Source organism: Sebastes fasciatus, chromosome 4 (assembly GCF_043250625.1).
Source record: "Sebastes fasciatus isolate fSebFas1 chromosome 4, fSebFas1.pri, whole genome shotgun sequence".
In the NCBI taxonomy this organism is placed as follows: Eukaryota; Metazoa; Chordata; class Actinopteri; order Perciformes; family Sebastidae; genus Sebastes; species Sebastes fasciatus.
The window spans coordinates 22,803,725-22,825,873 of record NC_133798.1 but is presented as its reverse complement, the minus strand read 5'-3'; the positions used below and the strand labels follow the sequence as shown (position 1 = coordinate 22,825,873).

General features: G+C 40.1%; 2 protein-coding genes and 1 long non-coding RNA gene across 8 annotated transcripts in view; 1 reads left to right on the top strand and 2 right to left on the bottom strand.

The window, feature by feature from the left end:
- The window catches only part of LOC141766250 (uncharacterized), a 31,733-nt gene extending 23,833 nt beyond the window's left edge, over nucleotides 1–7,900 (bottom strand). For both annotated transcript variants that reach the window (XR_012593597.1, XR_012593598.1), the window contains exons 1-2: nucleotides 4,837–7,900; nucleotides 4,648–4,746 (exon numbers count right to left, since the gene is read on the bottom strand). This is a non-coding gene — a long non-coding RNA (uncharacterized LOC141766250). The remainder of the gene's footprint in view (nucleotides 1–4,647; nucleotides 4,747–4,836) is intronic.
- A 138-nt stretch (nucleotides 7,901–8,038) lies between these two features.
- Nucleotides 8,039–20,158, top strand: bnip2 (BCL2 interacting protein 2). 4 transcript variants are annotated; one of them, XM_074632914.1, is made up of 13 exons: nucleotides 8,039–8,434; nucleotides 8,650–9,062; nucleotides 12,540–12,635; nucleotides 12,766–12,833; nucleotides 13,246–13,422; nucleotides 15,091–15,273; nucleotides 15,453–15,555; nucleotides 15,633–15,764; nucleotides 15,901–15,987; nucleotides 16,079–16,177; nucleotides 17,278–17,313; nucleotides 17,898–17,925; nucleotides 19,427–20,158. In XM_074632914.1, the coding sequence occupies exons 2-12, from the start codon at nucleotides 8,668–8,670 to the stop codon at nucleotides 17,908–17,910; spliced, it is 1,389 nt and encodes a 462-aa protein (XP_074489015.1). In that variant the 5' UTR covers nucleotides 8,039–8,434; nucleotides 8,650–8,667; the 3' UTR covers nucleotides 17,911–17,925; nucleotides 19,427–20,158. The 4 variants fall into 4 exon arrangements, with proteins under 4 accessions (XP_074489015.1, XP_074489012.1, XP_074489011.1 ...); XM_074632911.1 differs by lacking the exon at nucleotides 17,898–17,925; XM_074632910.1 differs by lacking the exon at nucleotides 17,898–17,925 and having other exon boundaries at nucleotides 17,278–17,334.
- Nucleotides 20,159–20,441: 283 nt separating this feature from the next.
- Nucleotides 20,442–22,037, bottom strand: LOC141766246 (beta-1,3-galactosyl-O-glycosyl-glycoprotein beta-1,6-N-acetylglucosaminyltransferase 3-like). Of its 2 annotated transcripts, XM_074632919.1 has the most exons (2): nucleotides 21,914–22,037; nucleotides 20,442–21,865 (listed from the first exon to the last, which is right to left on the bottom strand). In XM_074632919.1, the coding sequence occupies exons 1-2, from the start codon at nucleotides 22,009–22,011 to the stop codon at nucleotides 20,674–20,676; spliced, it is 1,290 nt and encodes a 429-aa protein (XP_074489020.1). In that variant the 5' UTR covers nucleotides 22,012–22,037; the 3' UTR covers nucleotides 20,442–20,673. The 2 variants fall into 2 exon arrangements, with proteins under 2 accessions (XP_074489020.1, XP_074489019.1); XM_074632918.1 differs by lacking the exon at nucleotides 21,914–22,037 and having other exon boundaries at nucleotides 20,444–21,900.
- Between the last annotated feature and the right edge of the window lie 112 nt (nucleotides 22,038–22,149).

The window sequence follows — 22,149 nt, the reverse complement described above, 5'->3', positions numbered from 1 at the left end:
GAATTATCTTAGAAAGGATCCAATAAAGACAGGACAGGTTAATAGAATAAAAGGCCTTGAATAGAATGTGTGCTTATACATAAAATATCAACCTGATCTCACATGTAAACGAATCATTAGGATGTAACGATTAAATGTTATGGCAAGCAGATCCTTAACAACTGAAATGACCTTCATGTGGTGTGACAGTGACAATTGGCTTCTTATGTTCACTCTGATTAAAATGTCAAAGCCTCTGACTTAATTCATCTCGGCCATTTGAAAGATTCCACATGAAATGGACCAATATTTGCTCAGAGTGAAAAGACTCATTGCATGAAGTTGAATATGCTGATATCAAGAATAAATATTTCATGAACTCCCTTAATCAGAAAACATTACACTGGTCCGCAGAGGAAAATAAACAGCCCAGTGATTTCTGACTGAATTATCTAAACGGTGTCAATCACAAGTGAATATGGAAGGGGCTGCCGTCCCGGCTAGTGATGACGGATGGCCCCTTCAGCGGCGATTGAGACAGACGGAGCTGATTGAGAGAGCTTATCTTTATGGTGGAGCCATGGAATTGTTAACAGGATGTGATGGCTCGCGTCCGCCGAGTTGAGCTGGGAAATAAAGCTGTTGGGCTCGGGCTACCTTGCCATCATTCACAGAGGTAATGATCTCTGTCTGGCTCAGAAGTAAGTAATAGTCTGCCCACGGGTTAGTAAGGGCATGACACAGCATCACTGACAAAGTTGAACTCGGACAGATGAACTCAGGTCGGTACACTGCTACATTTGAATACATTTAATAGGCAATTTAATAAAGATTAGAATATATTGTGAAACCTAAGGTTCATGAAGTTTAAGTCACAGATATATCCTTTGATTTCTAGCCATGGACATTTTTAGATTTTTTTCCTTATGATACAGGAATAATGTAGAGTAGTGCGGAGCAAGATGACAGCAAAATTAAAATTTAAAAAGGTCCCACATGTCATCACACCATGGCAATTTCTGTGAACACACACAGAAGTGTGCACGATGACCACATATTATAACCGATGGTGGAAATGATATACTTCAAGATCAAAATGGAACGTTGAAAGGAAGCAGTCAAAGATCCAGCTCCACTCAATTATCTTTAGCAGGATAATTAATCAATTCAGTATGCACATCCAAGTCTCAGAGGCGTCTTTGAGATAATTGTTCTCATTGACTTGAATAATTATTTGTTTGCCGATTTAATCATTTTTATTTTGACATCGGTAGGTTTGAGATTTTACAAAATGTAGTGTAGAGAATCAGAGTGAAACCCTGATGTTATCATAAACCGTTATGCAGAATGTCTCCAGAGAAATTAACCAGCAACCATATTCAGAATTTATGTCATTATGTGTTTTTTCAGAAACCTAACCTCAACATGAAGAAGGTCAATAAAACATGAATAGTTTCTGCCTTGTGGCATCAATACAAACTCCACTGAATCAAAGGCTAATATTTCTCAGCTACGAGGTCAGCCCTGGGTTACAGACACAATGTCCTCATATAATGAGTGGCATGTTGAAAACATTGTCGGAGTCCTCAGTTCGCAGCATTAGTTCGAGTATGAATGAGACCTCATGGCTACTGCAGCAAATAGCACAAATTAAGAGGGTCATTTTAATGGCACTCGCTACTATTTATCATGCCGTTTTAAATGTTTTGCTCATTTGTTTCCATTAAATATTTCATCTTCCCTTAAATATTCATTTAACTTCCTCTTTAAATTTTTTACCAGTCTCTTTGCAGTTGCTATCTTTTTGCCTCCCTTTTAGGCTTTGCAATCATAAATAATTATTCATCTACACCCAGAAAGAGATTGCATAAAACATGCACATGAATCCTTTTTGTCTTTTCTCATTAGTGATATACTTCGAGTAGCCTAAATACATCCCGCTACCCCACTTATGGAAATTGGTTGGAGAACCCTCCTAATGATTCTGCTTCACAAATAGGTTACAGCTTCCATCTCTGATCCCAACGTTCATCCCTCCTTTCATCATGAAAGGAGGGGTCTGCTACAGCATCTGCACTGAGATCTGGAGTTCTTGTATTACTTTTAAAAAGGAGACACGTCCTGCATCAGACAACGCTACTTTATTTTTTAAATCAACTGCTATACAGTGGAACTGTATGAACAACAATAGCAACTCCCTGACACTTAACTGTGTATTGACGAGATAGGTTTAATGAACGATGCAACACAAACATTATAATAGTGCTCTTTCACTATGGTTATTTGCACTGGCTTTTTCTGTCTTAACAATATCATATTCTGGTCAGATTTTTGCTAAAAAATAAATTAAAAAAAGCTTCCTTATTGTCATATTTTGCATTTTCACATACAATTTCATAAATAATAAAAAAAGTAAGGATGAGGACAAGCTAAAAATATATATATATATATATATATCTCAAAAGTTAAGATTAATCAAAATGCTGCTGTTTATCTTAGTATTTTCTGAGACATTTGGGGTATAACTGTGAAAAGACTTTACAAGAAACCTCATTCTTCTATCTGTGTTATATGCGTTAATGCTATACCCTGGCACAATACATTTATCTTGGCTAAACAGGCAACATTTGTCTTAATTTGTTAGATAATTGCAACAAGACTCATTAGCAAACAGCACCATGGTGGAAGGTGGAAGGGAAGCATAAACTCTCAATTTGACTGGATTATCCTTTTGTGATGAGGCCTAATGATCCAACAGAGTAAATAGCAATGTGTTAATTAGAAATTACACTGAATGATCCGCTGCACACAGAGGAGGTATTAACCAGGCAGCATCATTATATTAGATCTATAGCCGCCTTTTCTTTCTTTTTTTTAACCGTGAGGTCTGATAGTAAAATTGCAATTATAACTAACCCCAAAAGAAAAATTATAGCGCATTTGTTGACTCCTTTTAGTTGTAAGTGAGTGTTGCTCAAAGTACTTCAAACTAAATAGACTGACATGCTCTATACTCTCTAGAATTATTTATCGATAAGGCCACACCTGAGAGGTGACTGCAACCATATTAATTTGGGAATATCACTATCAAAAAGACATGTAATTTTGCCTGAATTACAGGTCATAACAGCATGTCATTGCTAAATTCAGATAAATCTGGAACCATCTGGAAATGTAACTTAAAAGTTTGCTTTTATAATTATAATTTCAATTGGCAAATTTCTCCTCATTACATCTCTGCCTTTGGTCCAGTTTGCGTTGCACATTGAGTTATGGTGGATTTTTTATCAATAAAGGTATCCCCCCCAGACTGCAGTGTTTAAACAAGCCTCTGCCTCCACCTAGTGGCAAAGATTAGTCACTGAGGGTAAAGCTAAGACTTATTGAAGTGACTAGTGTAACTGTTCAAAATTAGATTTTGACCTACCATGTATAGGTGGAAATGGTATAATTAACCACACAAAATGTGTAGCACATATAATGAAATGATTAAAATTTCAATATGATGTATAATTTAATGTGATGATGTGGTCTTTAATACTACCGATACACTGTACCTGTGCATGTTTATCCACAAATACCAAAGAGAAAAAAAAATTATATTTGTAGCCCACAAACTGAATTCCAATTTTGTTACCAAATTATCATTGCATACTCCACATCTGATAATCCCTTCGCATGTGAGGTGAATTGCTGAGGGATACTAAAACATAAAATTAGGATGCGTCTACAGTAAATAACAAATTTGGGCATATGACTTTGACGAGGGTGCAAGCCAAGCCAAGTTAGCTCATTGTATAGCTATACTGTTATTGTAATCTTAAAACTCCTATGCATACTTAGTCACTACCCTTATTTTGCCACATGAATCACATTAGAGATTCACAAGATTAAATGCAATAACAAAGAATATTTATAACAGAACCAGGTAATTCACACCACTAAAATGTCCTGGTGACCTGAATTAATTAAAACAAAAATAACAAATACCCAGGCTTTTATATTTCAGTTTGGTACCACAATGTTGGACATCATCAAGGTCTTTTTAATAATTGTCTATAATCAAGAGAACAGTCACTATACAGGGAAAGTTAATTTTAGTTTTTCTGAACAACACTCAGCCGTGACACAAAACATCAGTCAATCATACCTGACAAAAACATACACACAAACAGCCACAGCTGGCCACAAAGGACCTAACTGATTCTCAATCATGGACACATAAAATTCAAATTGTAGAGAATACAACACAGGGAGAGTATCCACAAATAAGTCATGAAATAATAATAAGAAGAAGAGAAACTTTTTTTTTTTTAAATATATATAAATATAATATGCTAAATTATATTTAGCATAATATATATAATTTATATATAACGTTTTTTTCTGATTCTGATTTTTTTTCTATATATACATACTTACATACACACACACATATATACACATACACACACATACATATATATATATATATATATATATATACATACACATACACACATACATATAAAAATAGAATTAAAAAAAAATAATGATAATGAATAAATAAATAAAATAAAATTTAAAAAAGAAGATACTACTACTGGCTACTCAGAGATTACTGTAGTGGGTTTCTCAAAAAATGACAAATTTAAAATCCTCAAGGAAGATATGTGTTGTTGTACTCACTGTTCCATGAACTCAGCACACTGTTAGCATCAGTCTGTTCAAACCCTCAGTCCAGCAGGAGTCCTGCAGCAGCAACCTGTTGCAACATCCCACACAACACTAAACCAGAAAATTCACAAACACTAATGAACTTACATCTTTTAACTATTAATGTACAAGTCATTGCATTTTGTCAGTGTACATACTCACTCAGAAACTTGGTGGCATAAAGGTCTCCTGCAGTCTAGTCTCTCCTCCCAGCTAGCTCGAGCGCTAGCGTCCACACGTGGCGGTTGCTTTACCCGCTTCTCTTTGCCAATCATAGAACTAGTCTAAATACTCATCACTGATTGGCTAATTAAGGATCTGACAAGTCAGGGGCTACTAAAATCAGAGGACTTTTCGGCTACCTTACCAAACTAAGCTCGGTGAAAAAAAGTTTGGAAATTTGTGTTTGGTGGATAATATTTATATGTATGACAATATTTATGTACTTACATGAATATTTTTATTGTGCTTTTTTTTTATACTTCTTCACTTTATTTCAGGTATTGTACATTTTACTAAATTTAAGTTACAGATTAAACACATGATCAGTTCATGCATTGATATATTGATTTAAGAACCCAACAGTTCACAGGAGGCCACCTTGACTTGTTACAATGATGGTGCTTACGTTTATCAATCAATTATTACCATCCAATAATATGTAGTACCCTGCTAATTGTGTTTATATATTGTTTCTTTGGTATGTATTTCCGTTAATAAATATACGGTATATGTTGAAATATGAGCTGGCTCAATTATCGATGTGTAATGACATTTGCATAAACATGGAGAAGTTGATAAACTCGGGAAAAAGAGTTTCAGATTTTTTTTTTATTTTGACTAAAATGTCTCTTTTGATAGTAAAGGTTGCTGACCCCTGGTCCAGAGGAATATCAATGTGTTGAATACACCTCGACAGTTCACGGAAGGATCAAATCTTGCAGGGGTGCCCGTTCTCTTTATACACCCCTGGGGGTTGCCAGGTTTGATCATTTTCCACGCATTTTCCTTCTGGGCACTATAGTCAGGAACATTTAGACTCATATTATCTAACGTTATTAACCTATATGTCAAAGCATCTAACTCTAATGATATGACACATTTTGAGCTAAAGTTTGAGAGAAAAATACACTTTTATCAACTTTGTTTTGATAGTTTCAACTTGTTGTAAGACATTTTTACAGTATAGAACACCGCAAGATGAGGCGAGGAACAACATCATTATTCAGATGGTGAAAAACAATGCAACAAAAATATAAATGTATTGTTATGTAGCGTGCTTTTTGTGTGCTGTTTTATTGCTTGACCTATGAAGATAGAAAGTTGAGATACGAACCTGCAGGAAACACAACTGGCAACTCCATAGCAACGCTCGCTTACTAATGATGGGAATTCCGGCTCTTTTTAGTGAGCCAGATCATTTGGCTCAGCTCAAGAAGAGCCGGCTTTTTCGGCTCCCAAACGGCTCTTCATTTTACCACTTCTGCCTTTTATAATTCAGCCATATTTAGCGCTGTTTTGACCTTTGATTAGTATGTGTGCAGATATATCACCTAAATTATTCAATATAATTATACTAAACCTTATCATTTCCAGAATACCATCATTTTACATGCGGCTTCGTTTCCAACTGTCACTCATCTTGTCTGCTATTCATGCAATGCACTCCTTTCTCTTTATCTCCTCCTCTCCCTCCTGCTCTGTACCTGTATAGACCGTCAACGCGCACGGACGTCATTAACACAACATTCAGTCACAGTCAGTGCATTGAGTGCCCGTGGTGCGGAGAATATTGTCTTGTCATTCTGCCTTGAATTAAAGGGACTGTTTGTAACTTGTAGCATCGGGTTCGCGCCTGCTCGCTCTAAATATACATGAACGAGCATTGCTCAAAACAGTGAGGCGACACACGTCAGATAAAACCACAATATCACTCTATATTTCACCTGCTTGGCAGTAATGTTAGCTGACCAGACGAAGGTCTCTCCATGAATCCATGCTGATCCTAATGTTGGCTTTTCCTGCAGGAAGAGAAACTTTATTGCCTCCCACTGCGCCCGCAGGGAGACACCGGCACCCGGTCAGAGACGATAACGTTTCTCGCTGCCGAGCCCTGTCACTTCACAAGACACGGGAAACCTCTGTTGGTCTGGACGAGCTGCAGCATTTATTTCTGCACAAATGGCCACTGTACATTTACTAGATATTCTCACAGCTTAACTAACTCTTCTGCAGTGTGTAGTGTGCGCAGGTTCACGTGAGGTGGAGCGAGCTGAGTGAAGGCAAGCAGGCAGAGGAGCAGAGTACAACAGAGACTCCGGCCCTGGAGACCAAAGCTACGGTCTCCCCCGCGTACTACGAGCGCCGCCAACACTGTTTTGCAAGACGGGCTTCACTAGATATAACTTTGAGGGTTTGGTGCTTCCGTGTAGTTTGTGTTGGAGTCTGATGGTACATGTCCACAGAGAGTCTGAACAGCGTAGCAACACGCGAGCGCGCATATGCGAGCACGCATGGGAAACCGACCCAGCAGATTTATACGTGTAGAAAGTTACAAACAGTCCCTTTAAAGGGACTGTTTGTAACTTTGTACGCGCATAAATGTAGCGGGTCGTCACACATGCGCGCTCGCATATGCGCGTTCGCGTGTAGCCACTGTACCCTCCTCCTCTGCCTGCTCTCCTTCACTCAGACAGCCCAGCTCGCTCCACCTCTAGACGTGAACGCGCGCTCACTCCACACTGCAGAAGAGTTAGTTTAGCTCTGAGAATATCTAGTGAATGCACAGGGGACGTTTGTGCAGAAATAACTGCTGCAGCTCCTCCAGACCAACAGAGGTTTTCCGTGTCTTGTGAAGTGACGGAGCTTTACGTTGTCTTCTCGTTACCGACCGGGTGCCTGTGTCTCCCCTGCTCTCTCCGGCTGCGGGCGGAGAGAGCAGGGAGACACGCTGCAGAGCCCCGCTGCCTCAGCCTGCACTTAGGCAGGAAAAGCCAACACTAGGATCAGATGTAGATCATGTTCATGGAGAGACCTTCGTCTGGTCAGCTAACATTACTGCCAAGCAGCTGAAATATAGAGTGATATTGTGGTTTTAGCTGACGTGTGTCGCCTCACTGTTTTGAGCGATGCTCGTTCAGGTATATTGAGAGCGAGCAAGCCCGACACTGAGTTTCGTTGATTTCACGGCCACAGGGGTCGCTGTTAAGAAGCATTTCTGAAAGTTACAAATAGTCCCTTTAATTAAAAATAAATAAATGAAAAAAACGGTTCTCGGACGGTGCCGGCTCCCATCGTTCACTTAAAAGAGTCGGCTCTTTTAACCGGCTCGTTCGCGACCGACACATCACTATCGCTTTACCGTTAGCTGGCAACGTAGCAACAGAATGCTCCGGTTAGCTAGCTAGCTAGCTAGCGTTGTTAGGAAACAACCGTCTTCTACCACATCGATACCGGTGGACCGGCTAGTTAAATCATCACATACTGACACGGATCCATGGATTAGTTGTCATAACATTGCGTCGTAGCTCGATTTCATGGATTAATGCCAACTGGCGTTAAAGTGGACAACATTAGCTTGTCTTTTTAGCTGTGGCTAGGTTCGTTAGCATATGCTCGCGTGACGTCATCAGGAGAACATTGTGACTTGGAGGAAGGAAAGGGAGGAAATTGATCAGTAGGATCACTGCGTGCTTATGTAAAGCGAGCATACTCGTTTGGTGTCCTGAGTTCACGCACTGCGACGCATTTAGAAAAAAAGGTGACTATCTGTGCACCCTGTGTGACATTTAACACTTATTTGGTTATTGTTTAGTTGGCATAGCAAGCTGTCAACAACAACAACAGCCCTCTTGGCTAGTTCGCTGTAGAGCGGACCAGAGCTAGCTAGCCACAAACTTTTAAAGAAGTTGTGTAGGTCGGATTCAGCTCTTTAACTCATCGAGATTATCTGTGTTTTTAACTATTTATTGGCAGGACGACAGGAGCAACTCAATGGCATCGGATGTGATTGAGAGTGAAGCGGTGCTGAAGGCTGGAGGCGATGTGAAGTTGAACAATAGCAGCTCAGATTGTGTCACACCCAGCAGGAGGACTCATCATGAGGAGCTGCTGGGACACAGACAGACGTCTAGTAGTCCCTCGTCTTCTGGAGTGTCTGGAGACGGTGATGATGAGGATGAGGAGGAATTATTAGACGACTTGGAAAATAGCACAGCTTCTACAGTTGAAAATGGCGAAGAGGCACTTCAAGAAACCAAAACAAGAGGTGAGCCCCCACAGGAAAGGACAACTCCAGACAATGAGAAGGAACAGCCGGGAGCAAGACGAAGCTCTTCTACCCCAGTGAGCCTCCCACAGCCCAGATCACCACCTGGACCCATTGGAAGGTCTGTAAAATGGACAGTTTTACATGTTGGCATCTTAAAAAAAAGAATATTTCTAGTTTCTGGTTTCTTCTCTCCATTGCAAGAATACTGTTCTCCAAGACTCCAGCACCAGAGCCAGATGACTGCCTGTGTTCAAGTGTCTGGAAGTTTTCCAGGATACTGGATTTGAGAGATTATCCAGTGTTGTTGCTGCCAAAATCAGTAGCCATTATTTGCTGTATTCAGCTCCTCAATTTGAAACCTTCCCCCTACAGTCAAAACTTAGCAGTTTGACCCAGAAAACAAAGAGGACCAATACTGTTAAAATCATAACGGGATCCCACTACACTGGCTTTCAAACATTTAGTTTTACAGAAATGTCTCTTAAGTCGATTCTTACCCTATGAACAGGTTTTACTTTTTTTTTTACCTTTATTTATTCAGGGGGAGGTTCACTGAGAGCAATGCTCTCTTTTTCAGGAACGCCCTGATCATGTTCACACAGTTCCACAGTCACACCAGGAAGCTGCCACAGTACAACTACAGTCTGATCTGCTGGCTACTGGAGTGGTTGGGGTTGCCTTGCTCAAAGGCATCTCAGTGGTGGTAATGAGGGAGAGGCAAGCGCTGCTTTTAACTTTCCCCACCCAGATTTATCCTGCCGGTCCGGGGGATTGAACCGGCGACCTTCCGGTCTCGCTTCTCTAATCTTTAGGCCACCGCTGCCCCCCACTGCATTGATACTAAGAGAGTAGGACATATCCTTTCAAAACCATATGACATTACCAAATTTGTAGCTTAGCCAGAAATACAGGAAAAGTAGAAGCTAGACTGAGCAAGTGGACACAATAACAGGGATACCTGTATAATCTCATTTTATTATCTTGTCCATTCATCCATTATCTGTAACCGCTTGTCCTAGTCAGGGTCACAGGGGGGCTGGAGCTGATCGCAGCATGCCTTTGGGCCAAGGCGGGGTACAGCCTGGGCAGGTCAAAAAACTACCACAGGGCTGACACATAAAGACAGACAACCAGTCACGCTCACACTAACTACTGCACCACTGTGCGTTCAGACTAGGATGTCACAAATGACCAGTTAAAACAACACTTCTCTGGCATAATCTTAACCAAAATTGGTAACTATAAGCTCCGGGAATGTAGAATATTGGCTTGTTGGGACGGCGCGATATTGTACACATGTAACTGTCAAGCCTTTGTAGGTTATAGTAAGCAACATCTGTGGACAGCTGAGCAACATTACATGCACAGAGCATCATTTAGCTGACCTTTGACAATCTTAACAATTGTCTGGAAATGCCCACTGTGTTGATTTGTGTTTGACAGGATAAGATGTTGCTATGCATTTGTGTTTTGGCCTTTTTAGTCTTCATATAGAATAACCAGCAGTTTTACTAACAGAAGAAATAGAAATTTAAACTCAGAGTGCTTCACTCAAGCCAAAATAGACCACTCCGATCTTTATCTGACAGAGACAGATTAGCGTATCATAGAGACTGTGGTAAACAGGTCCGTGCCAGGGGAACTCAAGGCTCTCTCTCAGTGGGTCCATCCAGTTTGTGCTGTATTGCTATAAGGGAACTAAATTCAAATATAGCATAGTAATGCTTCCCCACTCTTTTCATCATAAAGATGGGACATAAGAAGAAGAAATGTGTAGATGAAGAACTGAAAAATATTGCCAATATGTTAACAACAAACCATATTCCATCCTGTCAAGATTGATGAAATCATGACCGTGAAAATCTTCTCAATACACATTTTGGTCAAACCCTCTGGTCTGATCTGCAGTTTAATTCAAATCAAAGTGCTTTATTATTATTATTATTATTATTATTATTATTATTATTATTATTGTTGTTGTTTCTAAACTGTCATTCATCTTTTCCTCTCCTGAATGTGGCTGATTCCACTTACATGCAGCTCGGTGGTCTCCAGTGTACTTTGATTGCAATGGTTTATTTTCAGGAAACCACATTCCTGCAGCACTTCTACCTCCCTCAGTTGGATTTCAAATGTAATGAAGGGATTAGGACTATACTTGAGCAAACGGCTAAACTTTAGAAATGTTGAACACCAAATGCCCAGAATGTTTTTGTGTCTGGGAGCACAAATACAGTCGTGTATGTGATTAATGCATCAAAGGGAGCTCTGTACAGCAAAGATACAGATACCATGATCAGCATTAGTGAATAGCCTTATGGTTTATGAACTAAGCCCTTAATACAAGTTTGTAAGCTTTTCAAAAAGCCAGTGATCTGATTATGTGGCCAATGGCCAGTCGCAAGCTGAAACTCTTAAGGAGATTCTCGATCAACATGCAGGACTGCGAATTATGTATTGGTTAGCACGGCAATACAAAGAACCCGTTCAAATCACAGTGTTTGTTGAGAAAAGGCAATCCCGCTTGGCATATAAACATAAGCAGGGTTGTCACTGACTCAATGTAATGCTGAGGTGGTAAGTAACAGGCGGGGCTACCACAGCACACAATAAAGCTGTTATTATTACCCTTTATTATATGTTAAGTATTGGAGGTTTAAGGCTCATCCGAAATGCCAAAGGGACTCTTACCCACAAATTTTGGTTAGGTTTTAAAAATTGCACTTTATACACAATATGTCCAGTTGTGAAGCTAAAAAATGTGCTTAAATGATGCAAAAAGTGCCTGAATACAACATTGACATGTTTCATTCCAAGGTATTTGTTCACTTGTCATGTCATGTGCAATGTGACTAAAATCTTACGTAATGCAAACTGAGGAGTAAGCTGTATAAGTGAACTTATTAGCCAATTCATTTGTACTATTTGATTATACATGACACACACAATCTAGCAACTGTTTCAACAGATCTTGTTAGAATGATCTGTCAACCATAATAATTGTTACATCAGATTTCAAACGTTGATCTACAAACCTGTAAAGGTTCATTGAGTGTCAGTAGAGGCTGCTGTTGGCCCACCAGAGGGAAAGTATTAGATTTTTACACATCAGTAGATTTTATATAAATCATATATTGAATCAGTTTTAAGAATGAGATTTCATTCTTTTGTCCATTGAATCCTTTAAAATCAAATTTACCGGTACTGTGTTGCATTTTCTCAACATAGCCTATCCTATTCACAACATAATTATCCCCACCCTTGAGTGTAAAATCATGTGCTTTTGTGCAGCTTTATTCAAGTGTATCTATTGTCTCGTGCCGCTATCCATATCCACTAACTTTGTTGTTGTTGCTGACTGACTTATGAACCCAGGAACAAGTTTCCCCCATAATCCTCTGAGGATTGTACAAGTCACAAGCAGCCGTTGTCAGACAACTAATTATGTGTTTGGGTTTTGTTTGTCACGTATAATCTCTGCTGGCCCTGCTCTTGATCTTAATACATTTGTAGTACAAAAGGGGCCTTTTAGCAATTATAGTAGAGATCATTAAACTCAAATGATGGCATAATCATTTTGTGTTTTCCTTCCCAGCCTGGAGCGGCAGGAGTCGGTCGCCACAACAGAGGCTCGCCTGAGAATGGAAGGAGTTGAGCTGAAGGAAGAATGGCAGGATGAGGACTTCCCACGGTATTATCAATCACTCCCTAATGTTGTAAATCACGTATGGATCATGGTTCCACGGCTTTGTATCACGTGTTTGTGTTTTGAAAGTCACATGAAACGTAACCCTACTGAAGGCACGATGTTTGATTATTAGGCCCCTGCCGGAGGAAGAGGAGCTTGAAGATGAGCTTTTTGCAGGAACCTCTGAAGAGATAGACCCTGGTAATGAAAACACAGTCATAAACGGTGCATTGTTTTACAATAACTAAGAACATGTTCACATTTTCAAGTCTATCTTCACACCTACATGTACGCTGAGAGAGGTATTAGTCACTGTAATCATTCCTGTTCATTCTTGTTGTTCGTGGAAAAATGTATTCTAACATTCAGCTGAAACTAATATGAGGCCTCAGCAGTCTGAGTTAGCCAACAAAAAGTCTTTTTAGTAAAAAAATTCTCCCAGACAGTAACACAAAGAGGGAATATTGTACAAAAAGACTAACGTTGGAAGATGCCACTTGATTTTTGTAACTCAGACTAAAAAGAAGCCCCATATGAGCTTTGGCTGAGTAATAGAATTGTTTTATAAAAGACTTGAACAGTATAACCACTCGTGATTTGGCATCTACCCCAGGCTATGCAATGGACCGTGGCAAGAAGGCTAAGAAGAAGCTTGCGGCTCCGGACATCAGTCTCACACTCGACCGCAGTGAAGGGTCTCTTCTCTCTGATGAGCTGGATGACAGCACAGAGCTGGACCTCGACGACATGGACACACCTTCAGACAACAGCAATGAGTTTGAATGGGAAGGTGAGAGCTTTTATATCAATGATAACAGTTTCAGTGCAGCTGGAAACATGCTTTCAAATTGGACCCAGATGAAGTCCACGGTTGTGTAACTTTATTTATGAAAAGATTTACCTTTTCTTGGGTTTATTTGTTGGCTTGTAACACAGAAGTGTGTTATTTCCTGGCTGTTGGATCCATTGGTATTTTCCTTCCTTGATTTTACAGGTCTGGGTAGGCAGCAGACTGCCTTAAGTGTAGTTAAAATGTGCTTTGTTGTTTTTGTGTTTCCACACTGCTGCCTTCCTCTTTTTCACTTGGAAGAATTGTTTCCGTTCTCAGCCTGGAAACAGGCTGCGGGCCAGCAGCAGGTTTCGCTCTTCCTCGTGGTAAGGTCTCTTGGACAGCCCCCATTTTTGTTCTGCCAGCCATGAGTCAATCAACTCCTATTGTCCAGATTATGTTCTGTCTGCTGTTTTTTCAAACAAATCATGGGGAGAATTTGTGTTTCACACACTTCATTTTCAGTTCATATTTTTGTGCATGTCATTTCCTAAATCTGTGTATGTGGATCATACAGTACTCTAAAGAAGAAACAGATCAGTGTGTTTGATTCGGTATGTTTTACGGAAATGGGCCGCTCACAGAGAGATCCTCATAAGTGTGTTGATGTGATTTTGTTGTACTATTCACGTATTTTTGATTCTGCTTGTTGCATGCTTGACATACTGCATATGATCATTTTAAAGGGGACCTATTATGCTTTTGTGCTTTTTCCCTTTCCTTTAGTGCGTTATATAGCTCTTTTTGCATGTAAAAGGTCTGCAAAGTTACAAAGTCCACGTCAAAGGGAGTTACTCTCCCCCACAAAAATACTGATCCGGAACTGCCTGAAACACCTTGCTTGAAATCCTGCCTTTTCTTCCGTAACGTGGTGATGTCACCAAGTAACACATTTTGCCTAGCGGCTAGTTTGGCACATCCTCAAACAAAGCTAATTAGAGCAGAGTCCAAAGAGTTTGGTTCAGTTTACCAATCACAACAGTGGGCCGGCTGACCAATCAGAGCAGACTGGGCTATTCGAGAGGGAGGGTTAGGAGCTCAAACGGAGCGTTTCAGACAGAGGGTGATAAAAGGTGCTGCAGAACAGCTGGTATGGGAAAAATAAAGTGTTTTTTGAACATTAAAGCATTTAAACATGTTCTAGTAGAAACCCAAAATACAAGTATGCACCTGAAAATGAGCATTATAGGTCCTCTTTAACACTTTACTTGATGTCTACACATGATGCGCATAATTAGACATTGTGCACGGCATGCAGCCTCACATCTTACGAAAGATGCACAGAAGTCCTTTCAGCAGTGTTTGTTCGACACATTGATTTCTCATGCAGGGAACAATAGCGGGGTTTCCCCCAGGAAACTGTATCAGGTAATTGTAAATGCTGACCTCAAGTGGAAGTTGAGATGTGATTGTTGGTGTTGATTAAGAGAGAAAGCATGCCGTCCAGATACAATAGATGAAAGCAAAAAATGCACGTGATTGAAAAGTTCAATTCTGAATTATTGAGTGATCTAAACATTTAATAAATAATTTGATAAATAGATCTGATTTGATGACATCAGACAGCCCTCTCATCTGTTGTGGGTGTAGCATCCAAGCTGTGGGTTTAAAATGCTTCCTCTCCTTTAGACGATCTCCCCAAGCCGAAAACCACAGACCTCCTACAGAAGGGCGTGGAGTCGGTCCAGGAGTTCTCCGCCTCGGAGGAGAGGGAGGAGGGTCGACGCTGGAGGGTGTTTCGTATCGGAGACCAGGAACACCGAGTGGACATGAAGGCCATCGAACCTTACAAGAGGGTTATCAGCCATGGAGGTCAGTGGCAATACTTTACACACATACATACAGTCATTTTAAGTGTGTCTATGAACAAGCTGTATCGCATTTGTGTTTGACACGAGTTGATCAGTCTGTTTATTCAAAAATGTTTTGACAATGAAAATAGTGTTTTGATACTGAAACATCAATTCTTCATGTTTGATCTTTCACTGTAGGTTACTATGGAGACGGTTTGAATGCCATAATTGTGTTCGCTGTGTGCTTTATGCCTGAGAGCAATCAACCAAATTACAGATACATCATGGACAATTTATTCAAGTGAGTGTTTATTTGATTTCCTCTGGCCTCGTGAGCGAACATTTCAGAACCGGCGCTAATGGTCCCGTTTCCTGCAGGTATGTCATCGGCACGCTGGAGCTTTTGGTCGCTGAGAACTACATGATTGTGTATTTGAACGGGGCAACCTCTCGGAAAAAGATGCCAGCTGTCGGCTGGCTCAGAAAGTGTTATCAGCAGATAGATAGGAGGTGAGTCCGATTGGCCCCCGACAATTAAGCACAAGTCGTTTTTACAACAAATGCAGACGCATCAAGAACAGCATCATCATATGTGATTATTAAGTTGATGACAGCTTCTCTCTTTTTTTTTCTTTTTTTTTTACAGGTTACGGAAGAACTTGAAGTCTTTGATAATTGTCCATCCCTCTTGGTTTATTCGCACCCTGCTGGCACTCACAAAACCCTTCATAAGGTAACTTTAATGTTTCAGGTCGCTACAATAAATAGATGAAGACCTTCTCCGGTAACCTTCAGATCCTGACATTTCCTGCTTCTTTTCACAGCACCAAATTTAGTCAGAAAATCAAGTATGTCTTCAGCTTGACAGACCTCGCGGAACTGGTTCCAATGGAGTATGTGTCCATACCAGATTGTATCAAACAGTAAGTACGCTCCACTCAAACACATCAAAACGAGACAAAGGTCCCGTCAGAAGACTAAATATGTAGGTGTCTGCAAGCTAATGAATATAAATCCAAAACCGTATCGGAGATTTGGTGATTTTACCCTCTGAGTTTTATACTTTAGTGAAGAAAAGGTGTTCATGATCAATTCGAACACTTGAATACGCATTCACGTTATATGTTTACATATCAGGGTGGTTCTCGGTTGAGGGTAGAATCAAGACTGTTTTTGTTTCCATATGAAGTTGACCTGGTGATTTAGTGATTTTACAGCAGTGCAATGAAGCAACACATAGCCGCTCACTTGAATTAGTAAATAATAAACCAGTAGAGGTAACCTTCCAGTTCCTCCTTTCTACAGATTTCATCCAATCGCCACCAAACGTGGTTCACAATATCATTAGATAAATTCATAAAAAGTAACTCCTTTGATGTGCCTTCCTGTTTTTCCTTGAATTGGTTCCCTAATTCTAGAAACGTTTTGTGCATATGCAGCATCAGCTCTGACTGATCCTGCAACATGTGGTTACATTTCATCTGTAGGTGGTGCCACAGAAGCGTTCTGCTTTTCCTGTGTGGCCACTGTAGATAAGATGTCGGTAGTTATGAGTCTGACTCACTTGACATTTTGCACAGTCTCATCTTAGTTCAAAGCCCTGATATTTATATGCAGGATTTAGGCATTTTGCAAGCATGATGGTGTCACTTACACTATATGTATTCTGGTGGGGAAGAAATCCAAATGCAAACTACTGATATCTAAACATTTTCTTTTGTAAAATATACATTTAGAGCGTAGTATAGTCTGTGTACACTATGTGTCAGCTATTCAAGAATACATTAGTCATTTCCTTGTGTTAACCTTTCCTGATATGCATAACTATTGAGCTCATGCTGAGAAATTGCTCGTGCTGTATTTTTCCATGATGTGGCTTGAACCTGAGGCGGGTCCATGTGGCATTTGAAAAAGACTTCAGATCTCATCTTATCAAATGTGTTTGTGCTCTTTTGGATGTCTGGTTGCTGTTGGCTGTGTAATTCTCCTTTCCTTAACTCCATTTCCCTGCCCCCCTCTTAAGGTTTGACGAAGAAAAAAATAGGAAAAGCCGTAAAAGGTATATGCACTTTCACTCAGGGTCAGTCTCAGCATTTAAATTTTTTTTTTTTTTTTTTGCATTTCACAAAACTAACAACGAAATGATCCGTTGGCTTTCAGAAATGCACCAATACACCTCATTCTGTCCAGCGTGTTTGTAGTTGGATTTGCTTTTTACCTTCTGGCTAAAAAAACAACAACTTTTTCTCCCCGAATGTCCCACATTTTCCTCTCAGTAGATTTAGGACGTTCCCTTAAAAGCAGGCTGAGAAGCTGTTTGATTGGTTTCCAAAAATAGCTGGCTTGGTGATTGTTTAACCAACTAAATCCCATTTCTGAGCCAATTCTGTGAAGTTCATTTCAAAGCCGATTCTTGTTAAATTTGTTCTCTATTTATTGCCTCAAAATAATATCAGCTATCTGTATGTGGTTTAAAAAGTACCTTTTTGTAGCCCATTTTACACCCAAGGTACTGTCTCCACTGTGATGCTGAATTATTCATTTATGTCCAAGTTAGAATAGTTGTGAGGTAAATGATTGCATTGCTGCTTTCTGATATTAAAGTTGGTGCATTTACTTGCATGTATCTTTTTGAAAAAACAGGTTTAGAATTTGATATGGTTGATGTTGGGTAAGTTTGTTCATGTTTGTACAACTGAATGGGGTGAAATTACAAGGAAGTAGCTCGTCTTAGTCACCGTGGGTTTGTGGTTGCACTGTAACCATGTCCTCCTCACATGGTTCCCCTCAGTAGCTCGTCCTCACTGAGCACTCGGCTTGTCCACTCTCACAGCTCTTTGCATGACTCACTGCATACCCGCTCCCTGCTGATGTTTAAACATTGCCACAAACCTTTTGTCAGACTCGCTCACGCACACAGAAATATGCTGCTCAATACTGACAAGTGTGAGGTTATTCATTGGCAGATATATCTTTGTGGCGTGTTAGAAAATGAGAAAAGTAATGAGTGGGGTTGTAGAAGAGACTCGGTGTTGTGTGTGCTACAAGTAGTTGCACTTCTGTTATCGGGTGCATGAGTTCCTGAGCTGATTGCAAACTTGCAAGATGAATGCACTAAAACGTCACACGTTATGGAGTTTCTGAGTCAGTTTTAAGCTAGTGAAGACACTGGCATCATATGAAAACCTAATGAATCCATTGTTACCAACCGTGTCATGCTAGCTTGTCGTGATGGAGGCTAAATAAAACTCCAAACTAGTGCTAAATTTTGGCGAGGAAAAACTGGCATGGCCATTTTCAAAGGGGTCCCTTGACCTCCGACCTCAAGATAAGTGAATGAGAATGGGTTCTATGGGTACCCACGAGTCATAGTCTAGTCAGCACACTGACAGCTGTTGTTGCCTGTTGGGCTGCAGTTTGCCATGTTATGATTTGAGCATATTTTTTATGCTAAATGCAGTACCTGTGAGGGTTTCTGGACAATATTTGTCATTGTTTTGTGTTAAGAAACTTCCAATAATAAATATATACATACATTTGCATAAAGCAAGCATATTTGCCCACTCCCATGTTGATAAGAGTATTAAATACTTGACAAATCTCCTTTTTAAGATACATTTTGAACAGATGAAAAATGTGCGATTAATCACGATTAACTATGGACAATCATGCGATCAATCACGATTATTTTTTTTATTCGATTGACAGCCCTACCGTATACATTTTCTTATTGTACAGTATGACGTCTACGACTATTTACAGTGTGTGCAGCAGATAATGAAAATGGTCTGTGCCCAAACATGAATTTTGGGCTTCAAAGTAAACGTTAGTGCATTTGTCTTGCAAGGTTTCAAGGGAAGTCAGAACTTCATAATAACAGAACTCATATTGGTGGTTTGTATTGCTCAGATATTTAAATTGTTTTCAGCAGAAAGAGCGTTGCTAATATAAGGCATTCATTTGTATGCTGAAAATAAGTCTGGTAAGTCCAAAAAATAGAAATATTCTTTGACGTAAAGAATTCCCTTTGTAATGGTTTATAGGTAATGATCACATTGCAGGATGTGATTATATGAAAAGTGTGTTTATGGGCAGCGTAGTAGCCTGTCCCTGTTAGATGGCATGCCGTCCCAGTCCCCCCAGATGTCTGATGATGTTGAATGTGTCTGCAGAACCGACCAGGACATGCACGGCAAAGTGGAGATCGCTGCTGCTGCTGTTCCAGAGTGACCCGGCTCGCACTGCAAGATGTGGAAGATGTGGAAGAGGAGGATGTCGCCAACAGCCGCTCTTATGATGCGTATGTTCTGGGCGACCTGACTGAAGATTTAGCTCTTTGCATCAAGAGAATGCCTTTTTGAAACTATGCTGCCTGTTACACCGTGGAACTTTTTACAGCTCGATCTCCAGCTTTTTTTTCCACATGCTGTCTGAAATGTTTTAATCTGTTTTTTGTTTTTTTTTATTTACTGCCGATATATCATGTAAAAACTTAGCTTATTGGTGTTCCCTAGTTACTGGTGTATCTCCACGTTATTTAAGGCACTCTGTTACAAATGGTTGATGCATGTTCTGCTTTATTACATTTAAATATATATTTATATTCAAAAGGTGACAAAGGAGAGAAATTAATATATTTTTATGGTTACTCTGATTTTAGACTGCATTTTAGGTCTCTGACCCGTTGAGTGGCATTTCACAGAACAAGTTTTGACTGCATCTTTTTCACTGTTCACTGCTGACGTTCGCTATCAAAATCCTGCCTGGGGAAAATAAAGTTTTATTTTCACTTGAATGTGCCCTCTGACTTGTGGAGGGAGGACATTTGCGGGAGCAACAATCTGAAGCAAAGATGTAGGTATTCATGTAACATTTCCTCCAAGTAAAGTCATGGATCCACATCAGTGTTTTGTATTATTTTTAATTCCATTTAGTACCAGTTTTGCAGTGGTAACAAGGTCGACATTGTAGGCAACATTAAAAGTATATAGTGACCAAACACCAAGTATGTTTGACAAGATTCAAATAATAATCTCCAAATTGCTATTGATAATGTCGTTTTTTTTTGCTTTGTCTCTTCCGCTTAGAATCCACTAGATGGCACCACAAATACAGATCTCATTGAAATCATAAAGGAAAGAATATTATAAGAAATGACATAGCAAGATACATATCAATATCTTGACAATAAATTCAAATGCACTGAATATTATAAATTATAGATCATAACAATATACTGACAACATTAAAAGCTACAGACTTAAAGAAAAAATCAAGAATAAGAAATATTTAAAGCCATTTCAATTGAAAATCTTGACAATATAATAATCAATGAATATGGTTTCTATCATATTTAGCTGTCCAGGTACGAACTGTTTCCTAAGTACATCATATTTTACATTTTAAATAATTACTAGCTTTACAACGTGGTGGAATATTGATCTGTTAGCAGTGGGTCATGGCCTAAAGCTTTGTGATAGAGGACTGACTCCAGACATCTGATAGCAACATCATCAACCAGAGGATCAAACTTATTTGCAAAGAGATGATGTTGTCCAAGGAGCCACGGGAGGTCACCAGCTCCGTACACACAAATTGCTCTTCTGTAATCACCAGTGCAGGGATAGTACGGGGCTCCGTGTCTCACATCTCCTGTTAAGTAGCTCCACTTCACCACACGAGCGATGGCCAGCATGTCTGATGTATCGTACTTGGAGTTGGCTGGTGTTGATTCGGGAACAGAGGGCATCCTCTGTAGAGTGGCCCACAAGTGCTCATCAGGGCTGTATGTGTCCCTCTCCCACTCCAGAAGCTGCTGAACCTCTCTGTCCTGCATTACATGTTCCACAAAGGCTCTCGTGACCACAAAGTAAGCATTTCCTGAGAACATGGGGCTGCTAATGGGTGGGTGGCTTTTCTTCACATCTGTCTTGATGACAGCTGTGTTAGTCACATCGTAATGATACTGCCAACGGCCTTTCTTGTAGTCATTGGTGGCCTCAGTCTCCATGCTGTTTCTCCCATTGAGGGCCTTCAGAGCCTGAACAATCTCTCCATTGGTTTTGATGGGGAAGTCTGTCCCGCAGGTGTTTAGCAGGTACCTCCACTGGATGGGTGAGTTCAGGAGGTTTTTCATGCAGTTCAAGTCTGCCTGCACCCGCGACCACGAGGTATATACCACTCTTTCTAACCTGCTGGCTATAAACACATTAGGAAAGCAAGAAGTAATTGCCTCCACGGCCTTCTGAAATTCCTTTGGGGATTTCTGGTCCACATGTACACAGTAGATGTTCTGCAGAGTGTAAACAGCTCGTAGAAGTCGCTCGAACATCTCAATCTTCTCATGGATCACCATGGAGTAGGCAATGGGAAAATCCTTCTCTTCTTCACTGAGAGGCTCTGTAAAGAAACCTCTCCTTTCAATGTAAGAAGGACAGTCTTGAGTCACATTAAGGTAGAAGTCCTCAGATAAAAGAGTCTTTCTCTTTTTGGATGTCAGAAGCATTTCTAATTTGTCTTTCTTGCCCTCTACGTCGCCACTGAAGATAGCCGAGCAGCCAGGCAGGTCATTGGAGAGTTGCTGTGGTATTCTGAGATCAGGCATTGATGGCCTGTTCAAGGCAGTTATCTGTGGTATTCTGAGATCAGGCAATGACGGCAAGTTCAATGCAGTTTTCCAAAGGACAAAAAAGAGGAGCATACCTGTGAGGATAAGACAGGGGATCCTCAACATCTTCAACAGCCTTGTAAAAAACATGTCCTTGCTTGAGGTAACTACAAAGCAGGTGAGCTTGTCTTCAGTTCAAGTTACAGTTTGACAAGTGGAGGTAGAAGGAAGTTAACGCTTTTATTGTTGTAATCTGAGTAACATGACAACAATGCCTGAGGTGGAAAA